An 18755-nucleotide genomic window follows, 5' to 3' on the forward strand; every position below is an offset into this window, starting at 1 on the left:
CACAACAAGGCGGCGGTGGCAACAATACTACAGCGAGAATAAAAGTTACGCCTTCTTTCTTTGCGTGAACATTTGGGCGGCGTTATGCAAATCTTCCCACATAGTGATGTAGATATGTGGGGGCGTGTTAGAATGAGCCGTTTTAGGTAGGAGTGGCTGACTCTTAACTTTTATAAAGAATATCTCTTTGGATTTGAGACTTTAGTCTTTGCAACTTTACAGGTCTTCTTTATGCACCAAGAGCTTGTAACACTCCAAAGAGAAAGGAAAAATTGAAATCGCATCATATGACCACTTTAAATATTTGAAGAGACTTATTAATCTCGTGGGGTATATCTTAGTGCTCAAACCTGATTTTTATTTTTAATTTTTTTTGTGGCCAGTATCAGATTTGAGTATAAACTGTTCATGGCCCCTAACTGACATAGGGACTTAAACATGGAGGACACTGAAATCAGCACGTAAAGGGCCCCTATTATAACATTTTTAAGGTTGCTAATATTGTTTTATGAGTCTCCAAAAACAGGTTTACATGCATGCAAAGTCAAAAAACACGTTAGTTTTCTGAAAAAATAGATTTAATTTTACCTCCTTTCTAAATGATTCGTAAACGACTCGTGCGAAGCAGTTCAAAGAATCAGTCTCTCTAAACCCTTCCTTTCCTTGAGCCCTCACTGCTGTGATTGGTCAGATGGCGCAGTCCTTTGTGATTGGTCCAGAGCCGTAGAGAGATTGGCTCTGGATTGGTCTACCGCGTACAGCGTGGGTCGGAAACGAAACATCAATTGCCATGAAGGAATGACAGCCCTAGAGACTTGTCAATACATAGAAAAGATGGTATTGATTGTACCTTACCAATTCGAGCCGGAGTCTGATGATGAAACGGTTGAAGTGGCTGATCGACAGTAGACTGATTCTCAAGCATGACTGGAGCAGGACGTTTCTCAGTGGTAAGTGTCAAGTGTTAACAAGTTTGTGGTAATTATAAGATGTGATAAAACAAATTTACTCTCACAGCGTAGGATACAGCGTCTTCTCAACATGATGTTAACCACATGGAAATTTTACTGTTTGTAGGCGGGCAAGTTGGCGACGTAGAACGTGGGCAGACATTATGCAAATGTGTTACTTTGTGACATAGAGCAGTAACAGAATAAGATTAGAATTCCTGACGACTCGTTTAGGTGATTGCGAGCCGACTTTTTTTTTTTTTGATAGACAATAATATGCACTGTCAGCTTCACAACTTTGCAGATAGTTTATATTCACATACAGCTACATGACACACTGCATGAAAGGTAATATTCGAAAAGGCATAATAGGGGCACTTTAACACGTTCATTTATAAGCTGATGTGTACAGGCAATAGGGAGAATGAAGATGAGGATGAGAAGGAGGAGAGGAAAGTTCTACTTTTCATACTTTTCAGATGCAAAATCAGATTCCATTTGGTTTGTGTTGTTCACACTGTTATGAAAAAAACAGATCTGAGTCACATGAGCACAAAAAACTGATTTGGGCCACTTTTGCCTGGAGTCTGAACATAGCATTATCAGTTAATCTTATTATTTTATAGTGCTATCATGTCAATATTCTGTATCTATTATGAATGAAACAGAGTTTGTCTTATCTGTACCACTGGAACTGAATGTTCTGCTTAAAGAACCCGGGATAATAAGATGACGACTTTTATTTGCAGTTCACAGGTTTTCCAGCCAGTCTTTCCATTGAGACTAATTGAAGCTGTGATGTCCTAGAGTGCGAAATTGTAATTTCTAGTTCAAACATTGTATTAAAATCAGGATGAATCGTTCCTCAAAAATTTAAGAAAAAACGAAGAAAGATAGAGTGCCAGTGCAGTACCATATAGCCTTGTGGTGAAACATATGGTTAGGGAGGCGGGGATATGTTGTCATTTGTAAAGTAAACCTTCAGGTGGATGGGGAAGGCGCATGCTCCCTGCTGGTGGCTGATGGAGCGCTCCCTTCGGTCTTACAGCTAGTTGGTAACGGCCCGCCGGATCCTTGCAACTTAAACTCCCTGCTGCTCCCAGCTGCCCCAGTGGCAGGCATGGCAGGATACGCAACGTGCCAGCTCTGACAGCTCTTCACCAGTCTGAGAAATGCTGGTGCTGTTCCAAACACTAAAACTGACTGAGAACACACACACACACATCTGCCGTGAAACCTTGCCGTCTCAATGCACCATGACACATGTTTTTGATTCACTCACCAGTGGATCATAGCTGCATGCATGAGAGAATCTTCAAAACGTCTGTAGAAGATGGAAGACTGAAGTAGTATAGTATATTCGTATGAATTAATAATGAAGTTATATTAATTTTTAATCCATTATATTAATTAATATGAATTATTAATAAACACATATATAGACAAAAAATAATAAATATTGTTTTAATTCATTCATAATCTTCATTGCATTGTTTGATATTATCACATGAGATTTTACAACCTAAACTAACCTTGTCATAAACATTTTAAATAATCTTTTTTAGATTTGAAATGGTGTTTAAAGAGACTTATTGATTTATATTGATTGACGTATTGATCCTTTCTATGATACCATTTCCTTTTCTGTGTTCCTGCACTGTATGATTTGATTTGCACAGTGATTGAACACTGTATGAAAGTTTTTTTCAGATGTAATTTTTTCTTAGTAAAAAGTATATCATAATTTTAACTATATTTTGATATATACTATATCCGAGATGTAGATGAGTTTGTTTCTTCATTGGAACAGATTTGGAGAAATGTATCATATCACTTGCACATCAATGGACACTCTGTAGTGAATGGGTGCCGTCAGAATGAGAGTCCAAACAGTTGATCACAAAAAAAAACCATCACAATAATCCACATGACTCCAGTCCATCAATTAATGTCTTGTGAAGTGAAAAGATGCAACTGTGTAAGAGACAAATCCATAATTAAGGCGTTTTTACGTAATCTCTTCTAACTATCTTTCCCCTTTTAATAATGTAGTCCCCTTAATGGCGAATGTGTTTATTGCAAACACAGCAGTTTGCTTCACAAGATGTTAATTAATGGACTGGAGTCATGTGGATTACTTCTGAATTACTGTGATGTTTTTATCAGCTGTTTGCACTCTCATTCTGACGGCACCCATTCACTGCAGAGGATCCATTGGTGACCAAGTGATGTAATTGTAGATTGCTCCAAATCTGTTCCATTGAAGAAACAAACTCATCTCTCTTAAATAGACTGAGGGTAAGGAAATTGTCAGCAAATTTTCACTTCTAGATGAGCAATTCCTTTAACAAATAGTGTCACAACATCAACCATGCATACACGCAGCAACAGTGCTTACAGAATGATGTTTATGTTAGCAACATGCATCACCTTAGCCTGTGTTGATCCATGCCTGCTATTGATTTCCATAGTAGCGGCAGTGATTGTTTACAAGATCCGTGTGAATTTGAACCACTGCACATGCAGTCGTGTGAAAGGGATGGCCGTATAATGAGAGAGGGAATCGATGCAACATGGGTTGAACATGGGTGTGGGGAGCCGTACACCTTCTGGGCCGGCTCAATAAGAGCAAGGCTACATCTCAATACAGATAAAAAAACACACGGGAGGAATCCTGTTAAAAGGGTCATTGTCGCTGTGCTTTTGCCCTCGGTCTAAGTGCTACAGATATTCTTCAGATCATGCTGATGGCCAATTGAAGAATGGGAAGAATCCGGCAGAGGTCTTGCACAAGCCCCTCAGAGGGAAGTCTGATAGATGGCACCTCTTGGCTATAGTGCGAGTTGGCATGCATATCCTCACTTCCTCTAATAGCTTATTGAGCGAGGGGGGTCTGGTGAGGATTAGAAAGCGCTGGCTTAATGTGCAGGCTGCATGCAGTCAATAAAGGCAGCTCCTTCCATGATAAATCTGTCTGACATATTCTCAGAAACACTTCAGACATCAATAGGGATTTGTTTAAGAGAATATGAAAAATAAACAGCGGACTATTATTTTCACTGGGCTGCTGGCACTATGCTACCGTGGTATTGGTTCACGATGATACGTTTGCGGAGCTGTTGGAGACTCTGGAAGGAGATGGAGTCCTCGCTAAACGTCCTCCTTATAAAAATAAGCATTTTCTCTGTGTGACCTTCAGAAACTCTCCAGAGCCAGTTTGGCAGTGTATGACAATGTTTGTAGACCTTTTATGAAACACCAGTAGGCCCAAGGCTCAGACTAAATCCAAATCGCATCATATCCACCTCCACAATAGTATACACTCTTAAAAATAAAGATGCTTCACGATGCTTCACGATGCCATAGTAGAACCTTTTTGTCTAAATGGTTCCATAAAGAACCTTTAACATCTGAAGAACCTTTCTGTTTCCCAAAAGTGGCGAAAAAAGGTTCTTCAGATTACAAAAACGCAAGAAAGAGATGGTTCTTTAAAGAACCTTTGACTGAATGGTTCTTCGTGGAACCAAAAATGGTTCTTCTATGGCATCGCTTGAAGAACCTTTTGAAGCACCTTTATTTTTAAGAGTGTATGCCAAACTGGTTTTGGAGATCCAAGGAGACTCCACTTGTCTTTATCAGTGGAGAACGACTAATCAATTGAAATGGCGGCTGGTCTCGCTGCTTCAGAGGAATGGTTTCTTCAGCTATAGGCAGAGCTAATGCTTGTATGATGAGTATGAATCCGGGTATATATGAAGAGTTCATTTGCAAAAACCGATAAACGCCACTTTAAAAAAAAAAATCCACATATAGCGTGATCTGAACCCTAAACACGTTTTGTCAAAAATGACGGTTTTGTCCACTTTCAAGGCATCGCGAGTTCATGTTTTACTGCAAAAGCCGACAAGCGCCCTTGTTGTTTTTGAACAGAAGCCGATAAGTCAATTTTAGCGAATCAGCGCGCTGTATTCAGGTCAGGTGACAAGGCTACTTTCACGTGTATTGCGTGTAATCACATCCATACAGTTTATGATCACAACAACAACACCGTTTGTCATGCATTTACATTGTCATCTGAGGAGATTACAAAGATTGAACAAGTGTTTTTTAAACTCTAAAACAGGGGTGCCCAAACTCGGTCCTGGAGGGCCGGTGTCCTGCAGAGTTTAGCTCCAACCCTAATCAAACACACCTGAACCAGCTAATTAAGCTCTTACTAGGCATAGAAACTTCCAGTCAGGTGTGTTGCGGCAAGTTGGAGCTAAACTCTGCAGGACACTGGCCCTCCAGGACCAAGTTTGGGCATCCCTGCTCTAAAACATGTGGAGTTATCTGCTTTTGCCAAAAAACGATTGTTGGAGTTATCTGCTTTTGCTATAAAACAAACTTTTAACATGTAAAAAAAAACATAGCCTACTTTCAATTAACTTTAATTTTGTAAATTACCTGTATTTGTTTAAGTTATTATTACGTAATCAAAACAACCCAACTGCAGTTTGATTGATATTAACGTTACTTGGAATGCGCAATAAAAAAATTTGATTTCTGAAAAAAAATAAATGTTATGGGTTTTTGCAAATGAACTCTTCATATTTTTCCTTTAAAATCCTTTTCGTAAAGACTTAATTTATTTGATGTGAGCACAGTAAAACCTTAAATCCGTAATTGAGCATTAGGGATCTTATGAGTCAGTCAGAACTATGAATAATGTAGAAGTTAAGTTAAGTAATGTTTTGATAAATGTGAATCTTTATATAGAATTGAGAGAGAATGGTTTGTTCTGACTACTTTCTTACTGAATGTTTTTGTTATTATTTCTGTGTATTCATGCCTTCATTTTCATTCCAGGAAATTATGAACTGAACTGTTTGAAGTGAACTGTGTAAATGTCTGGAGAAACTCCACTTACACTACTTTTAGTATGATAATGTTGGAACGCTAATAATTTAGCATGTCACTGCTGAGGAAGTGCTGTTAAGGCCGATCTTGTCCTGGTGTGACGGTGAGACAGTTTCCTCTTTGAAATGAATCAGAGATCGTCACTAGATGTTCTTTACACAAATATGCCATTTAATTTGATTTGTTTCCTATTTATTTGATCAAAATTGACATTATTGTATTGGTATTTTCTTTCTTTTTTGATTATTCGTGATTTTTTTTTTCTTCTAAAGGCCTGCTGTGTCATATACTGTATATCCTTTTCCATGGTTCCTTTAGTTCCTCTCTGGCTGGAGTTCAAACCCGTAGTCTTTGTAAGATCAGCCCAGATCCTCCTGTATTCTCTGTAAAATTCACTCAACTACCCTAAAAACAAAGCTATACATATTTACTTTCCTCACATTACTCTTGATTGGATATGATGTGGCACTAATTCCCCTCTGACTTTTTTCTCGGAATTATTCCACAGCTCATAAGAGGAGGTTAAAGCCAAGTGACATTAAGCTTTAGCCCATATACAGCAGCATTGCCTCCTGCTGAGAATAAAATCAAATTATGAGCATTAGCTAAGCTGCTGTAGGAGCTTATGCGTCTGCTTCAGGTAAACACTTGTGTCAGCTCCAGAAACAGATCTGCTACCCTCAGAATCAAGAATTTATGATACCCTGTTGACTCTAAAACCGGTGCCCTCACTTACCTCAATGTCAGTAGGCATTACCGTTGGACTGTTTTTGTATGTGTCTCTTAATACTCTGTGACTGTTTTTGTTGCTTTTAGCTCAATGATTTAGTCCCTTTATAAATTGATATAATGATTTCTCTGCTATTGCTCTTTCCAGGAAGAACCATTTGTGATGGTCTCAGAAAATGTGCTTGGCAAACCTAAAAAGTACCAGGGTTTCTCAATCGATGTACTGGATGCTCTGGCCAACTACCTTGGCTTCAAATATGAGATCTACGTGGCCCCTGATCACAAATATGGCAGCCAGCAGGCTGATGGAATCTGGAATGGTCTTATAGGAGAACTGGTTTCTAAGGTAAGACACAATGTCTATCTGGATGTGCAAAATATTGAATTGGGGAGCGTGACTTTAAATTGCATTTAGCTACACCCTCAGGAAGTTGGATTGGAATGACAGAAGAAAAATGTATTCGTTGCATTCTGGGAATGATGGTATTTCCACCCTAGTCCTCAACAGTCCTCAAAATCAATCAATCGTGCAATATGTCTGTGTGTCTATCTATCTGTCTGACTTCAAACTTCACCCTTGTATAACTGACATGTTTAAAATTCAGTTGCTCATTTATGTATATATACACTACATGGTCAAAACTACTATATGTGAACACCCATTATAATAATGAATTGGCTATTTTAGACAATTTTTTAAAGCGTTAGTTCACCCAAAATGAAAATTCTGTCATCAATTACTCACCCCCATGTCGTTCCAAACCATTAAGACCTTCATTCATCTTCAAAACACAAATTAAAATATTTTTGATGAAATCCAAGAGCTTTCTGACCCTCCATAGACAGCAACTGACACATTCAAGACCCAGAAAGATAGTAAAGACATTGTTAAAATAGTCCTTGTGACATCAGTGGTTCAACCTTAATTTTATGAACTGAATTTTTGCGTCGTGGTACTCTTGTGAACGCGCATTGAAGACTGACACAGAAGAGAGGAAATCGTTGGATTATTTTTGCTTTCTTTGCGCTCAAAGTATTCTCATAGCTTCATAAAATTACAGTTGTACCACTGATGTCACAAGGACTATTTTAACAATGTCCTTTCTACCTTTCTGGGCCTTGAACGTGTCAGTTGCGTTGCTGTCTATGGAGGGTCAGAAAGCTCTCATTTCATCAAAAATATCTTCATTTGTGTTCTGAAGATGAAAGAAGGTCGTATGGGTTTGGAATGACGTGATGCTGAGTAATTAATGACAGATTTGTCATCTTTGGGTGAACTAACCCTTTAAGTGTTAATGCTTATTTAAAGCTGAAAGTACCATTTCAAACTATTTTAATGATGCAGAATTATTTTAATGCAGTCAGCACTGCCTTTGATTTGCCTACCATAATACAGTCTGGCTGAATGCTGCAGACTTGTGTGCTTTGCATTGGCTATCTTGGGCTTTTCAATTTCCCTAGTATTCCCAAACAGTCTGCACTACTTCGATAAAGAAGAGCGCAGATTTCTTACATGTGAATGAGGGAAAACCTCATACTGAAATGTTGTCCGCTGGCAGATAAACAAAAGGCAAATCTCACAGCAGTGAGAGGTCAGATACACATTTTCAGGGCCATTACTCCAAAACTCCCGCTGTTTTCCATTCCACAGCTTTTTCAGTTCTGCGACACACCTCCATTCCTACTGCTTCCTGCGCTGAGAATATTCCTCACCGCTGTTCGGTCAGAGGAACAGAAACATGAGCCACAGTGTACTGCTGCTTATCTTCATTTCCAGAGAGATAGACCAAAACGCAAGGAAAATATTAAGGATCACTAATCCCATTGTTACGGTCTCTGTTGACACATTGTTTTCCAGCAACTTCACATCTGTGTGCTTTTATGATACACAAGACCTTTGATGTTTTATTGCAATTCGGTATTTCAGCAAAAGAGGTTTTGATTTTGTGTTAGCTTTTTGTGTTCTAATCTTATAAAAACAATTTTTAAAAGGTTGTTATGACATGATACAACAGGCCAGGGCATTACAAATGGGGAAAATGTTTTTTTAAACTACAAATGTTTGGGGTCAATACGATTCATTTATTTATTTATTTTTGGAGAAATTAATATCTTTATTCAGCGTGCATTAAAAATGGATGACTGAAGTGACAGTGCAGGCTTACATTGTTACAACAACAACAAAAATCTTAAAAAAAAAAAAAAATAGGGGATTAGAATCCCAGAAAAAAAACATGCTACAGTTTTTGAAGGATCATGTGACAAGTGAGTTAATGGCTGCTGAAAATCCAGCTTTGTCATCAAAGGAATAAATTATATTTTATAATGTATTAAAATAGAAAACAGTTATTTTAAGATGTAATAATATTTCGCAATATTACTGTTTTACTGCATTTTAAAACAAGTAAATGAATTCTGGGTAATCATGAGAGACTTACTTAAAGCATCAAATCGTACACACATTTGAACTTCAGCGTATATTTATGTATACTGCAATATTTACACAAACACTTGTGTAGATGCTCACACAGAATATAAAGGAATATAAGAGGAATATTCTTTTGTGCCAAGCTTTACTTGGAATATCATTATCAATCCGTATATACAGTAGATTACTTTTGCAGCATATATAACCATTCTGCTTTTCTAAGCATTTTTTTACTTGACAGACCATGAAATTAGCAGATTTAGTCCGCTGTGAGTTAATTGTGTGTGTGTGTGTGTGTGGTGGCATAAAATGACACCAGGACATAGTGCTTACTTTATGTACATTACTTTTTTTCTTGTTACACAATAGATATAGATGTAGATGTGTCATTTGTTGATTGCTTTACAAAATCATCAATATGTATTGGAAGCCATTGCTGGCTAGCTAGAATCCTGTCAGCTAAGCTCAAGTAAAAAAATAAAATAAATAAAATAAATAAATAAAAAGTGCCCATTAGTTAAAAATGTTGAACTGTTTCAATTTGCACTTAGACGTTTTATAAAGCCAGCACTTGACAATCTTTTTTTATATACCATTTTCACAAGTAAGTGGTGAATTTTTCAAAGCTCTTAGTACTCTCCTAACAACTCATAAAAAGGTCATTTTTTTTATACAATATTACAGCATATTTGCATTGCAATTGACTTGGTATAATAGGAAAAAATCGCCAAGTATCACAAAATGAAAAAACAACACACAGGGACTTCAATGAATGTTTCAGTGATATAGCCAGTTTTAACTGATTTAATGAATCGAATGCATTTTTGCTACTGAAATTTAAATCCGAGGCAATATTAAAGTTCTTATATCATAAGGAATCCAATTTTCCTTGATTATGTGATGTGTTTTATTATGTACATAACTTAGGGATCTCAAAACATTCTTCATAGAGAGATTAATTGACTCTAACTTGCAAAAACATCTTTCACAAAAAGGTCTGTAAAGGCACAGTAGCAAAAAACACAGTTTTTCTGTTGCAGCTAATTTGTTTAGTGTTCACTGGAAACTGGAATCAATTTTTACCAAATACTTTTATAAATATTTTAAAATGTGAATATTTAAAAAAAATATATATATTTTTATAATTGAATATGATTGTTAACGTGTGTTTTCTGTGAAATTCTGCTCTCATTTGCGCTTTTTTAGTGTTTGGATTGGCCCAGTATTTTTCTTGTTTTATGCTGTAAGTGTGATGCACATATAAATCTGTTCTTTGTGTGATCTGGTTTTAAATGACGGTTCTCTGTTTGTCTTTTTGTTGGGCAGAGAGCAGATGTAGGTCTGTCAGCCCTGACCATCACTCCTGAGCGGGAGAGCGTGGTAGACTTCACCACTCGCTACATGGACTACTCCGTTGGTGTGTTGCTGAGGAAGGCGGAGAGGACGGTGGATATGTTTGCTTGCCTGGCCCCTTTCGACCTATCTCTGTGGGCTTGTATAGCTGGCACAGTGCTGCTGGTGGGCATTCTGGTGTATCTCCTCAACTGGTTGAACCCTCCCAGACTGCCGATGGGTTCGGTCTCCTCCACGACCCTCTACAACTCCATGTGGTTTGTCTACGGCTCCTTCGTTCAACAGGGTGAGTTTGTGCATGAGCGTATGATATGCTTTGTGTTGAAAGAAGAAAGGAGATTCAAGAGTGAGAAAAAAGTAGAGATATATAGAACAGGGCAGAGAGATCATTTTAAGTGCTCACGTTCTGTTTAAAGTGTGTCTGTGTGCAATGGTAGATGTGTGTGAGTGTATTGTGCACCAAAGAATATATATGACAAAAGGGGGAAAATACAGAAGGAGTCAAAGGAATGTTGAAATTATACGTAAATCGTATCTGCACTTTCTGGTTTTCTTTCAAATTCTTAAAGGGTCAAAAGCTGTTTTTTCGACAAAAGATGGAAAGATCTAAGAGTGGGAGTAGGGAAAGGGGAGGGCTAGTCTTTAGAAATGGGAAATAAGAGAAAAGAAAGAAAGAAGGATGAGGGAAACTGCTTCAGTGGCTGTCAGGGTTTTGTATCCTCAACATGTTGAGCGACCATCAATTAATTACCAGCAATAGTTTGGCATGTTTTGCTACAGACGGTTTGTGAAAGGCCAATTCCAGTGTTACGCATGTGACATTTGCAGTCACAATGTGAAATGTAGTTTCTGAGAGAAAGTACTAATTATAGGAAACCATTTGTATGCATTTTTCTAAACCCCTGCAGATCTCTCTGTAGATTTCTTTCTCATTTTAGAGAGATTAACTTGGGGTATGGGCAAAAATTAACATTTATTGTTTGTATGCACTCTGTGACTTCCAGAATCCAATAACAACAATACCCACAGAATGAAAGTTTGGCTCTCCTGTGTTTGTGATGATTATTGTCTGTTTAGGGAAATATGGACATTATTAGTTATAAAAGCCTCTAATGGGCTGTTCACTCAGGAAGTGTTCTCAATGTGTGCTTTTATTTAAGATTAATATGTGCCAGACAGATGTCCTTGACATCTATACACTACACAACTCTAAGTATAATGAACATGTTTGATATTGTGAGGTGTTTTCATTTGTCATGCATCTCCTAGCAATAAGGCTCATGTTTCTGCATAAATTTGCTGTGTTCTGAATGAACTGAAAGTCTGGTAGTGTGTGATCTTCAATTGTTTGGCATATGATGCCCAAATTTTTCTTTCTAACCATTTTTTAAAAATGGCAAATGTACAATGTCTAGTGTTTTAACATCTGCTCTGATTTTAAAAGTTGTGTTGTGTATTCCAGACTTTAGTTTTACAACAAGGGACCAATTAGGACAGAATAAGCATTTTGAGCATTTCAAGTATTTGCATTAGATGTAACAGTAAAAGAAAAATTACAAGTGATATAGGAGAAAATGTGCCTATACGTGTGCCTTTGGTTCAGTTTTGTTTAATTTTTTATTTATATTTTTTCATGTAGATGGTGTGTAAACATGACCATGTGAGACACTTATTGAGAAGATAAAGTAAAAATCCCTATTTTTGAAACCATCAAACATAGCTTGTTTTATTGTGGTTTCACTAGTTGTGTTGGGGGTAAACAATAAAATTTCCTTTAATAATTCCATTAGAAAGCATTAATACAGTCAAATTGACACCTAAACAAGGTAACGTACTTTGGGTAAACACTTCATTATCCAACAGAAAGGTTGACATTTGCATGGAATTGTACTTAACCAAAAATCAGTAAATTTACATGAGCTGGTTATAATGATGATGATTATAATAAGACAGCCTAATTGCTCCCTTGTATCTGTGTCCATTTCAGTTCTAATTGCAATCTCTGCTTATTTTTGAAACACGCTCATTATGGTGAGAAATCAAAAATCAGTTCATTAATGCGCCTTCATCAGACCACTGAACTGGGTTCGGGATCTTTTTAGGATGAAATTGTTTAAATGGAGCTGATTACATACTGTGGAATAGGCTACATCACCAGTAGGGTTATGACGGTGAGGAAATTTTCCCACCGGTTAATCGACGTGTGACAACACCGGTAATACCAGTATCACCTTGGGGGCGGGGGCGTTCCCTCTTTTCCTTGCTTTCCTTCACTTTTAAATAGCTTAAAAGCGCCGTGCGCATTTTACTTTCACTTTCGAATTGGCGGCAGTTCGGTGTCAATTGCTTGAATGCAACAACAAAATACAACGTCAAACTCACTTTAGCCTATATATAAGACATAGAACTTTTATTAACACATAGTAATAAATAAAGTAAATGACACAAAGTTTAAATAAAGTAAAAATCAGCAAACAATGTGGAACCAATTAAATAAGAAACGAATGTTTAAAAAGACTTCCAAAATCACCTTAGATAAACGGCAAAAGTCAACAAGCTTTTCAAATTCCAAAATACTGCCAAACAGGCACTTTTGCATTTCATTTCGAAACTAAATCATCTGCCATCATCTTGTCTGTCTCACCTCACCCCACTCTTCTTGTCAGTCAGCTCACTCACTCTCCTCACTGGATAAATGAAATCTGATCTGTGATGCGACTGTCGTTCGGCACGCTGCATTGAGCAGCCGCGTTCAGTTTTTAATTGTAGTGTATGTTCTTTTAATGAACTAAATGATTTTTATTACTATAAAAAATCAAACCGACGGTGGGGGTCGGTGCCGCGGTGGGCAAGTGACATAACCGGTGTTGCGGCTTAAGACCGGTATCACCGTCAGCACAGTCTATCGCGGCAAGCCTAGTCACCAGAATCAAATGGAGACACAAACGTATACAAACAATTGTGCTGTGTGCTCACATGCATTCCCCCAACCACTTAAAACATCACTATCATCCTTTGTCTTGCAGCCCTGTTTGATGTTTTGCAGAGAGCTGGTTGTACAAATACACCCAATCTCTTAAACAAGAGAGAAGGGAACGGGGAGAGAAGGGACATAGCTGGAATGGCATAGCTACAGTCGCTCTCTTTGATGAGTCACTTTCATCTGCCTCACAAAGACCTCTGCTTCTCTCCTCTGATGCTTCTTGACTTTTTGTTTTATATATCCCCCTTAAATAAATGTATTTTTCATATTAATTTCTGTGCTGCTTCTTTCTGTATATCTTATTCACAGAGAATTAATTACATGTGAGCTATTTCATGTTGTTGGACCGTTCCAGTTCATAGTAATATTAAAGGAATATTCTCAGTTCAAAGTCAGTTGACTGCACTTGTGGCATAATGTAGATTACTACAAAAATTGTACTGTTTAATGGTAAAATAGTCCGTTTTCGCAAATGTAAAAATGAAAAATTAAATGTCAAACCTAAAATCACAGTGAAATTGATGAGATCTTCACACATCAAATTTTTAATTATATAATTATAATCATTTTATATTTTATTCATTTTATCATTCTTTTTTAAATGAGACACAATAATAAGAATAGTTGTTGATATTGTTATTATTAGTTTTTCAGTGATATTTTATAAAATCAGTTCACATTTCTGTTTTTAAATCCCCCAAAATTGGCCCCATTCACTTTCCATTGTAAAGGTTTCACCGTAACATGTAACTGTTTTTTTATAAAGATTAATTTGTATTGATCCCAATGCCCAATTGTTTTTTTTTGTTTTTTTTACTTTTTTTCATTTAAAGAACCTGAAACAAAACCAACTAAGAACCATTTCATTAAATTATATATATATATATATATAATTTTTTATTATAATTTTTAATTATTTTTATTTTTGTAAATATATGTATATATATTTTTTTTTTCTTTTTTTTTTTATCTGGTCTGTAATGGTTTTGTATTAATTAATGCATTAACTAATGTGGGAGGGACAATGAATCAAGTAATATTTTACAGAAAGGTGCTATTTGTTAACATTAATGCATAACTAACATTAACTAAATCTGAGCAATACATTTGTATTAGTTAATCTGTTAATATTAGTTAATAAAAAAATCGACTGTCCATGTTAGTCCATTAAGTAATATTAAACAGATGCAACTTTTAATTTTATTAGCTAATGTTGAAATTAACATTTTACTAAGATGCTTTATAATTATTTTTCATTGCACGTTCGTCTTAACGCATATAGTTAAGTTAACAAAAAGTTTCATAAAGTGATCAAATTTAGCTTTCTTAAACTTTTTGGTAAAAGCATATTTTAATTTATTAGTCAAAAATTAGTTTCAGATCAAACAATAGTTGGCGGACCTCCTCGCGCACAACACTGCAGACCCGTTGTTGGAGACCCCAACAACGGTCATTGAGCAACACATCGCCTCCACCCTACTGTGCATAGAGAGGAGATGTAATGCATGCAATATTGGAGCATAACTCAGCACTATATGATTCATCGTGAATGTGTAAGAGAGATTAGTGTATAATTTCAAACCTTGCTAGGGATTGCTACTGGGATCTGAGATGTAAGCTACTGCACAGCAGTGCTTCCTCAGTACACAGCTCCACACGCTATAAGCATAAATATGCTTCCACACAAACAGAATCTGTGCGCGCACGCACTGTCTGATATAGAACACTCAAGAGCCACAAACTAAAAGCTGCTTTACGTGATATGTGTTCCCACCTTATTTTTTCAATAATGTTACAGTAATCACGTTTTTTGTTGTTGTTGTTGTTTTTGTTTTTTTTTAGATGGCAATAGATGCTATTTACACTAAATAGCAATTGGTTTTTTTTTAGATGGCAATAGATGCTATTTACACTAAATAGCAATTAGATGCTATTTAGCAATTAGTGATTAAATGTGATTTACACTAAGTGAAAATAGCATGTCTTCTTAGCGATAGATGCTATTTACACTAAATAGCAATTAGATGCTATTTAGCAATTAGTGATTAAATGTGATTTACACTAAGTGAAAATAGCATGTCTTCTTAGCGATAGATGCTATTTACACTAAATAGCAATTAGATGCTATTTAGCAATTAGTGATTAAATGTGATTTACACTAAGTGAAAATAGCATGTCTTCTTAGCGATAGATGCTATTTACACTCAGAGATGGCAAAAGTACACACATCCTTCACTCAAGTAAATGTTCCAGATACTCATGTTTAAAAATACTCTGGTAAAAGTAGAAGTACTGACTACACTTTTTTACTCAAGTTAAAGTAAAGTATGGGCTCTGACATGTACTTACGTAAAAAGTACCCATTACTACTACCTGTTTTAATGTCACGCTGGTAACTGGACCTCACGTCATATTGACACAGTAATACCAAATAACTTATTTTTAAAATTCTGTTAGCTAATGAATAGGGCTGCAACTAACGATTATTTTGATACTCGATTAGTTGGTCGATTATTTTTCAGATTAATCAGATTAAAAACAAACAATTATTTTATTTTTTTTTACTGAAAAACACAATATTCCACATTCTGCCCAATGTCCTTAAAACAAACGTTCCAACTGAATGCTATGAAAACATACAGTTCTTAACAATTTATTAGACCACCTGCCATAATAAAGAGAAAAGACATTATAGGAATTTTAGGAATCTGTCAAAAAATTGTTTAAATCAAAAAAATGTTATTGTCATTTATTTATAACTGAATACTTGTATTTATTCACATAACAAAAATGGCCTCCTATGCCCTTCATAGCTTGCATTCTTGCTGGCATTGTTTAAGTACTTTTTGACTGTAATTGGGTATCTGAAAAAAAAAACACTATAAAGCTCTCTGCCTTTCTTTCATAGATAACAGCAATAATTATATTATAGCATTAGAAACAGCCTACTACGGTTACTAAAGAGCTTATGCATATTGGAGGACTAACCCATGCAGAAAGCTAAAAAATGATTTTGGTAATCACCAGTACTATTAGTTTAGAGCAGCAGTGGCACAAACCATAATTTGTTAAAAACCTTACATTTGTTTTAATAAATTTGTTAAGCATTGTATATAGTGAATATAGTTTAAATCTCTGCATTAAAAATTTAAATAATAATAAAGATGATAAAGACGAATAAAATCACAAACTCAGTGCTAACCAATAGGTAAGAGTAATGTTCTGCAGGAACACACGTTCACTTTGACCACAGTCACGTCAGAGCCCGATTCGGACGGTAATTGTTTCTCATAAAAATAAATGTACTTATCACCTCAGTGATAAAACTCATGGATTCCGAATAGGGCTTAGTGTCCTTTCTTGATCCTGTTAAAGGCGGTTTTGAAGCTTCTGATATTTATATTCAAACAATTACACGCTGTTATTCCCTTACAGTTCCTACTCTCATAAAATATGCGCAATGCATGTTGACCTTTAAACCTTTTTTTAACTTTCAACAACAGCTATTTCAGCACAATTAATGCTTTTGCGCTGATTATTAATTGTCTCTGTTTTTTGTCTGTCTGACGCGCGTGCACGCGCCCGCCGTGCTGGCACTCGTTCAGTAGGGATGGGCGATACCACTTATTTTGTTTTCGATACGATACCGATATTTTTCAAGGCAGTATCGTCGATATCGATACCGATTCGATACTTCTAAACTAAAATTTTAAATTATGAAATTTATTAAATTATTCAATTACTAAGACTAAAATGGGTAATGATAAGCGCTTAACTTTGTTTAAAACGCATTTTAGCATTCAATACACCTTAATTGTAACTTATTAGGTTATATTTTTGTTTACACATGGTTCAAATATGTTTTTTGTTTACACATGATTCAAATCTACAAATACTACAGTTGAACTACGGTCACTTTAGTAAAACCATGGTTCATTTTCATAAGGGACTGCCAGTGACAGGCTGTTGCATGCATAAGGTCAGGACGGACCTTTATGAAAAAATGGAAATGCTCGCGTGAATTTATGACATTTATACATAAGGATATGTCCGTTAACTGAAATTTTTTTTTGCGCTGAGGACGCGCACGCATCTGTTAAAGCGCCTGACAGGGCAAGCCATTACGCTAATGCATTTGCTTAAAGCTTAAAATAAAGAATTCTCATGTTTTGGGTAGCTTGGATCACGAAACTCTCCTGCAGCATCTCATTCGGTTTCCTCCACTATTTTAGATGCATTTTATCCATAGAAATAAGTAATTCAGTGCTTTAATTTGACGCCACCGGCTGAAGTTGGACAAGTATGTAAACTTTGTTGGACGTGCACTATGGGCAGACCCGATTAATCGATAATGAGAATCGTTGTCGATGATTTTCATAATCGATAATAATCGATTTTATCGATTAGTTGTTGCAGCCCTACTAATGAATGTATCAAGGCTGAACAACCACCATGTATAACAGGGCAAGACTGGTACAAAATTGCAGGCTGGGAAATCTCACACTCATCCAGGCCATCCCATACACCCACAACAAATTCTGAAACCACGGACAAGCCTATTTTTTTACAATGGCCATCACATTAAAAAAAAGGTTTAAAACCTTAGGATGGGGCTGTGCAAAATAATTAAAGGTTCTCTCTTGAACTGCACCTTTACTTCCATTTTTTTCCATGATATCTCTCTGCATCTCACTTTGTGTGTTTACTTTTTTTCTCTAATTTTCTTGTACCTGTCACTTTTCCCATCAGCCATCTACTGTTTTGAACAGACCTGTCTCCACCTTGTTGTAAATCAACCACCTCATTGTATTCTGTTTGCAATAACATACCTTTATTTTAGTTCAATTTAAAGTATCACATTATGACCATGTGTTGTTGTTTTGCCTTACTTAAATGACTTAAATATAATATATTTAACAAAACTATATTATGTCAAAATTAGCACAATAATTACATCATGACAATATTTTTACTGAACATGTTATTGCATTATCATGAGTCATATTTTTCTCTTACCAAAATTAACTATGGTTTATTACAGAATAAGTATAGTAACCATATTTTTGGCAGATTGATTACAAACTTTTTCAATTTACAACCATAGTTTTACTACAAATGTCATGGTTAGGCTATGGTTAGTGTAGCAAAACCATGGTTAATTTGTGGTTACCATGGTTTAACTATAGTAACCATGGTTTTTGGTTTTAATTTTCGTAAATGTTGTGTTGTTATCTGCTCTAGCTCAATCTAAACGTATAAAATAAAACAATGTTTTATAACATTTGTTTTCTAAATTACTACTGTAACTTTACTGTATCTATTGATAATAATGATGTCCTTTAGTATACAGTATTTTGAGTGATGATAGTAATTAGTTAGTTTATTACTATCTTTGTTACTTAGTTTAGTTTAG

The 18755-nt window shown here is 35.9% G+C and overlaps 1 protein-coding gene across 1 annotated transcript in view; it reads left to right on the top strand.

The window, feature by feature from the left end:
- LOC107568412 (glutamate receptor ionotropic, delta-2-like) overlaps positions 1-18755 on the top strand; it is a gene marked incomplete at its 5' end in the record, with an annotated part of 188150 nt that overhangs the window by 95414 nt on the left and 73981 nt on the right. The window contains 2 exons of the mRNA XM_016254389.1: positions 6727-6924; positions 10333-10645. Of these exons, the coding sequence (XP_016109875.1) occupies positions 6727-6924; positions 10333-10645 (511 nt within the window). The remainder of the gene's footprint in view (positions 1-6726; positions 6925-10332; positions 10646-18755) is intronic.

The sequence above is a fragment of the Sinocyclocheilus grahami genome, unplaced genomic scaffold (assembly GCF_001515645.1).
Source record: "Sinocyclocheilus grahami isolate Dianchi unplaced genomic scaffold, SAMN03320097.WGS_v1.1 scaffold1241.1, whole genome shotgun sequence".
In the NCBI taxonomy this organism is placed as follows: Eukaryota; Metazoa; Chordata; class Actinopteri; order Cypriniformes; family Cyprinidae; genus Sinocyclocheilus; species Sinocyclocheilus grahami.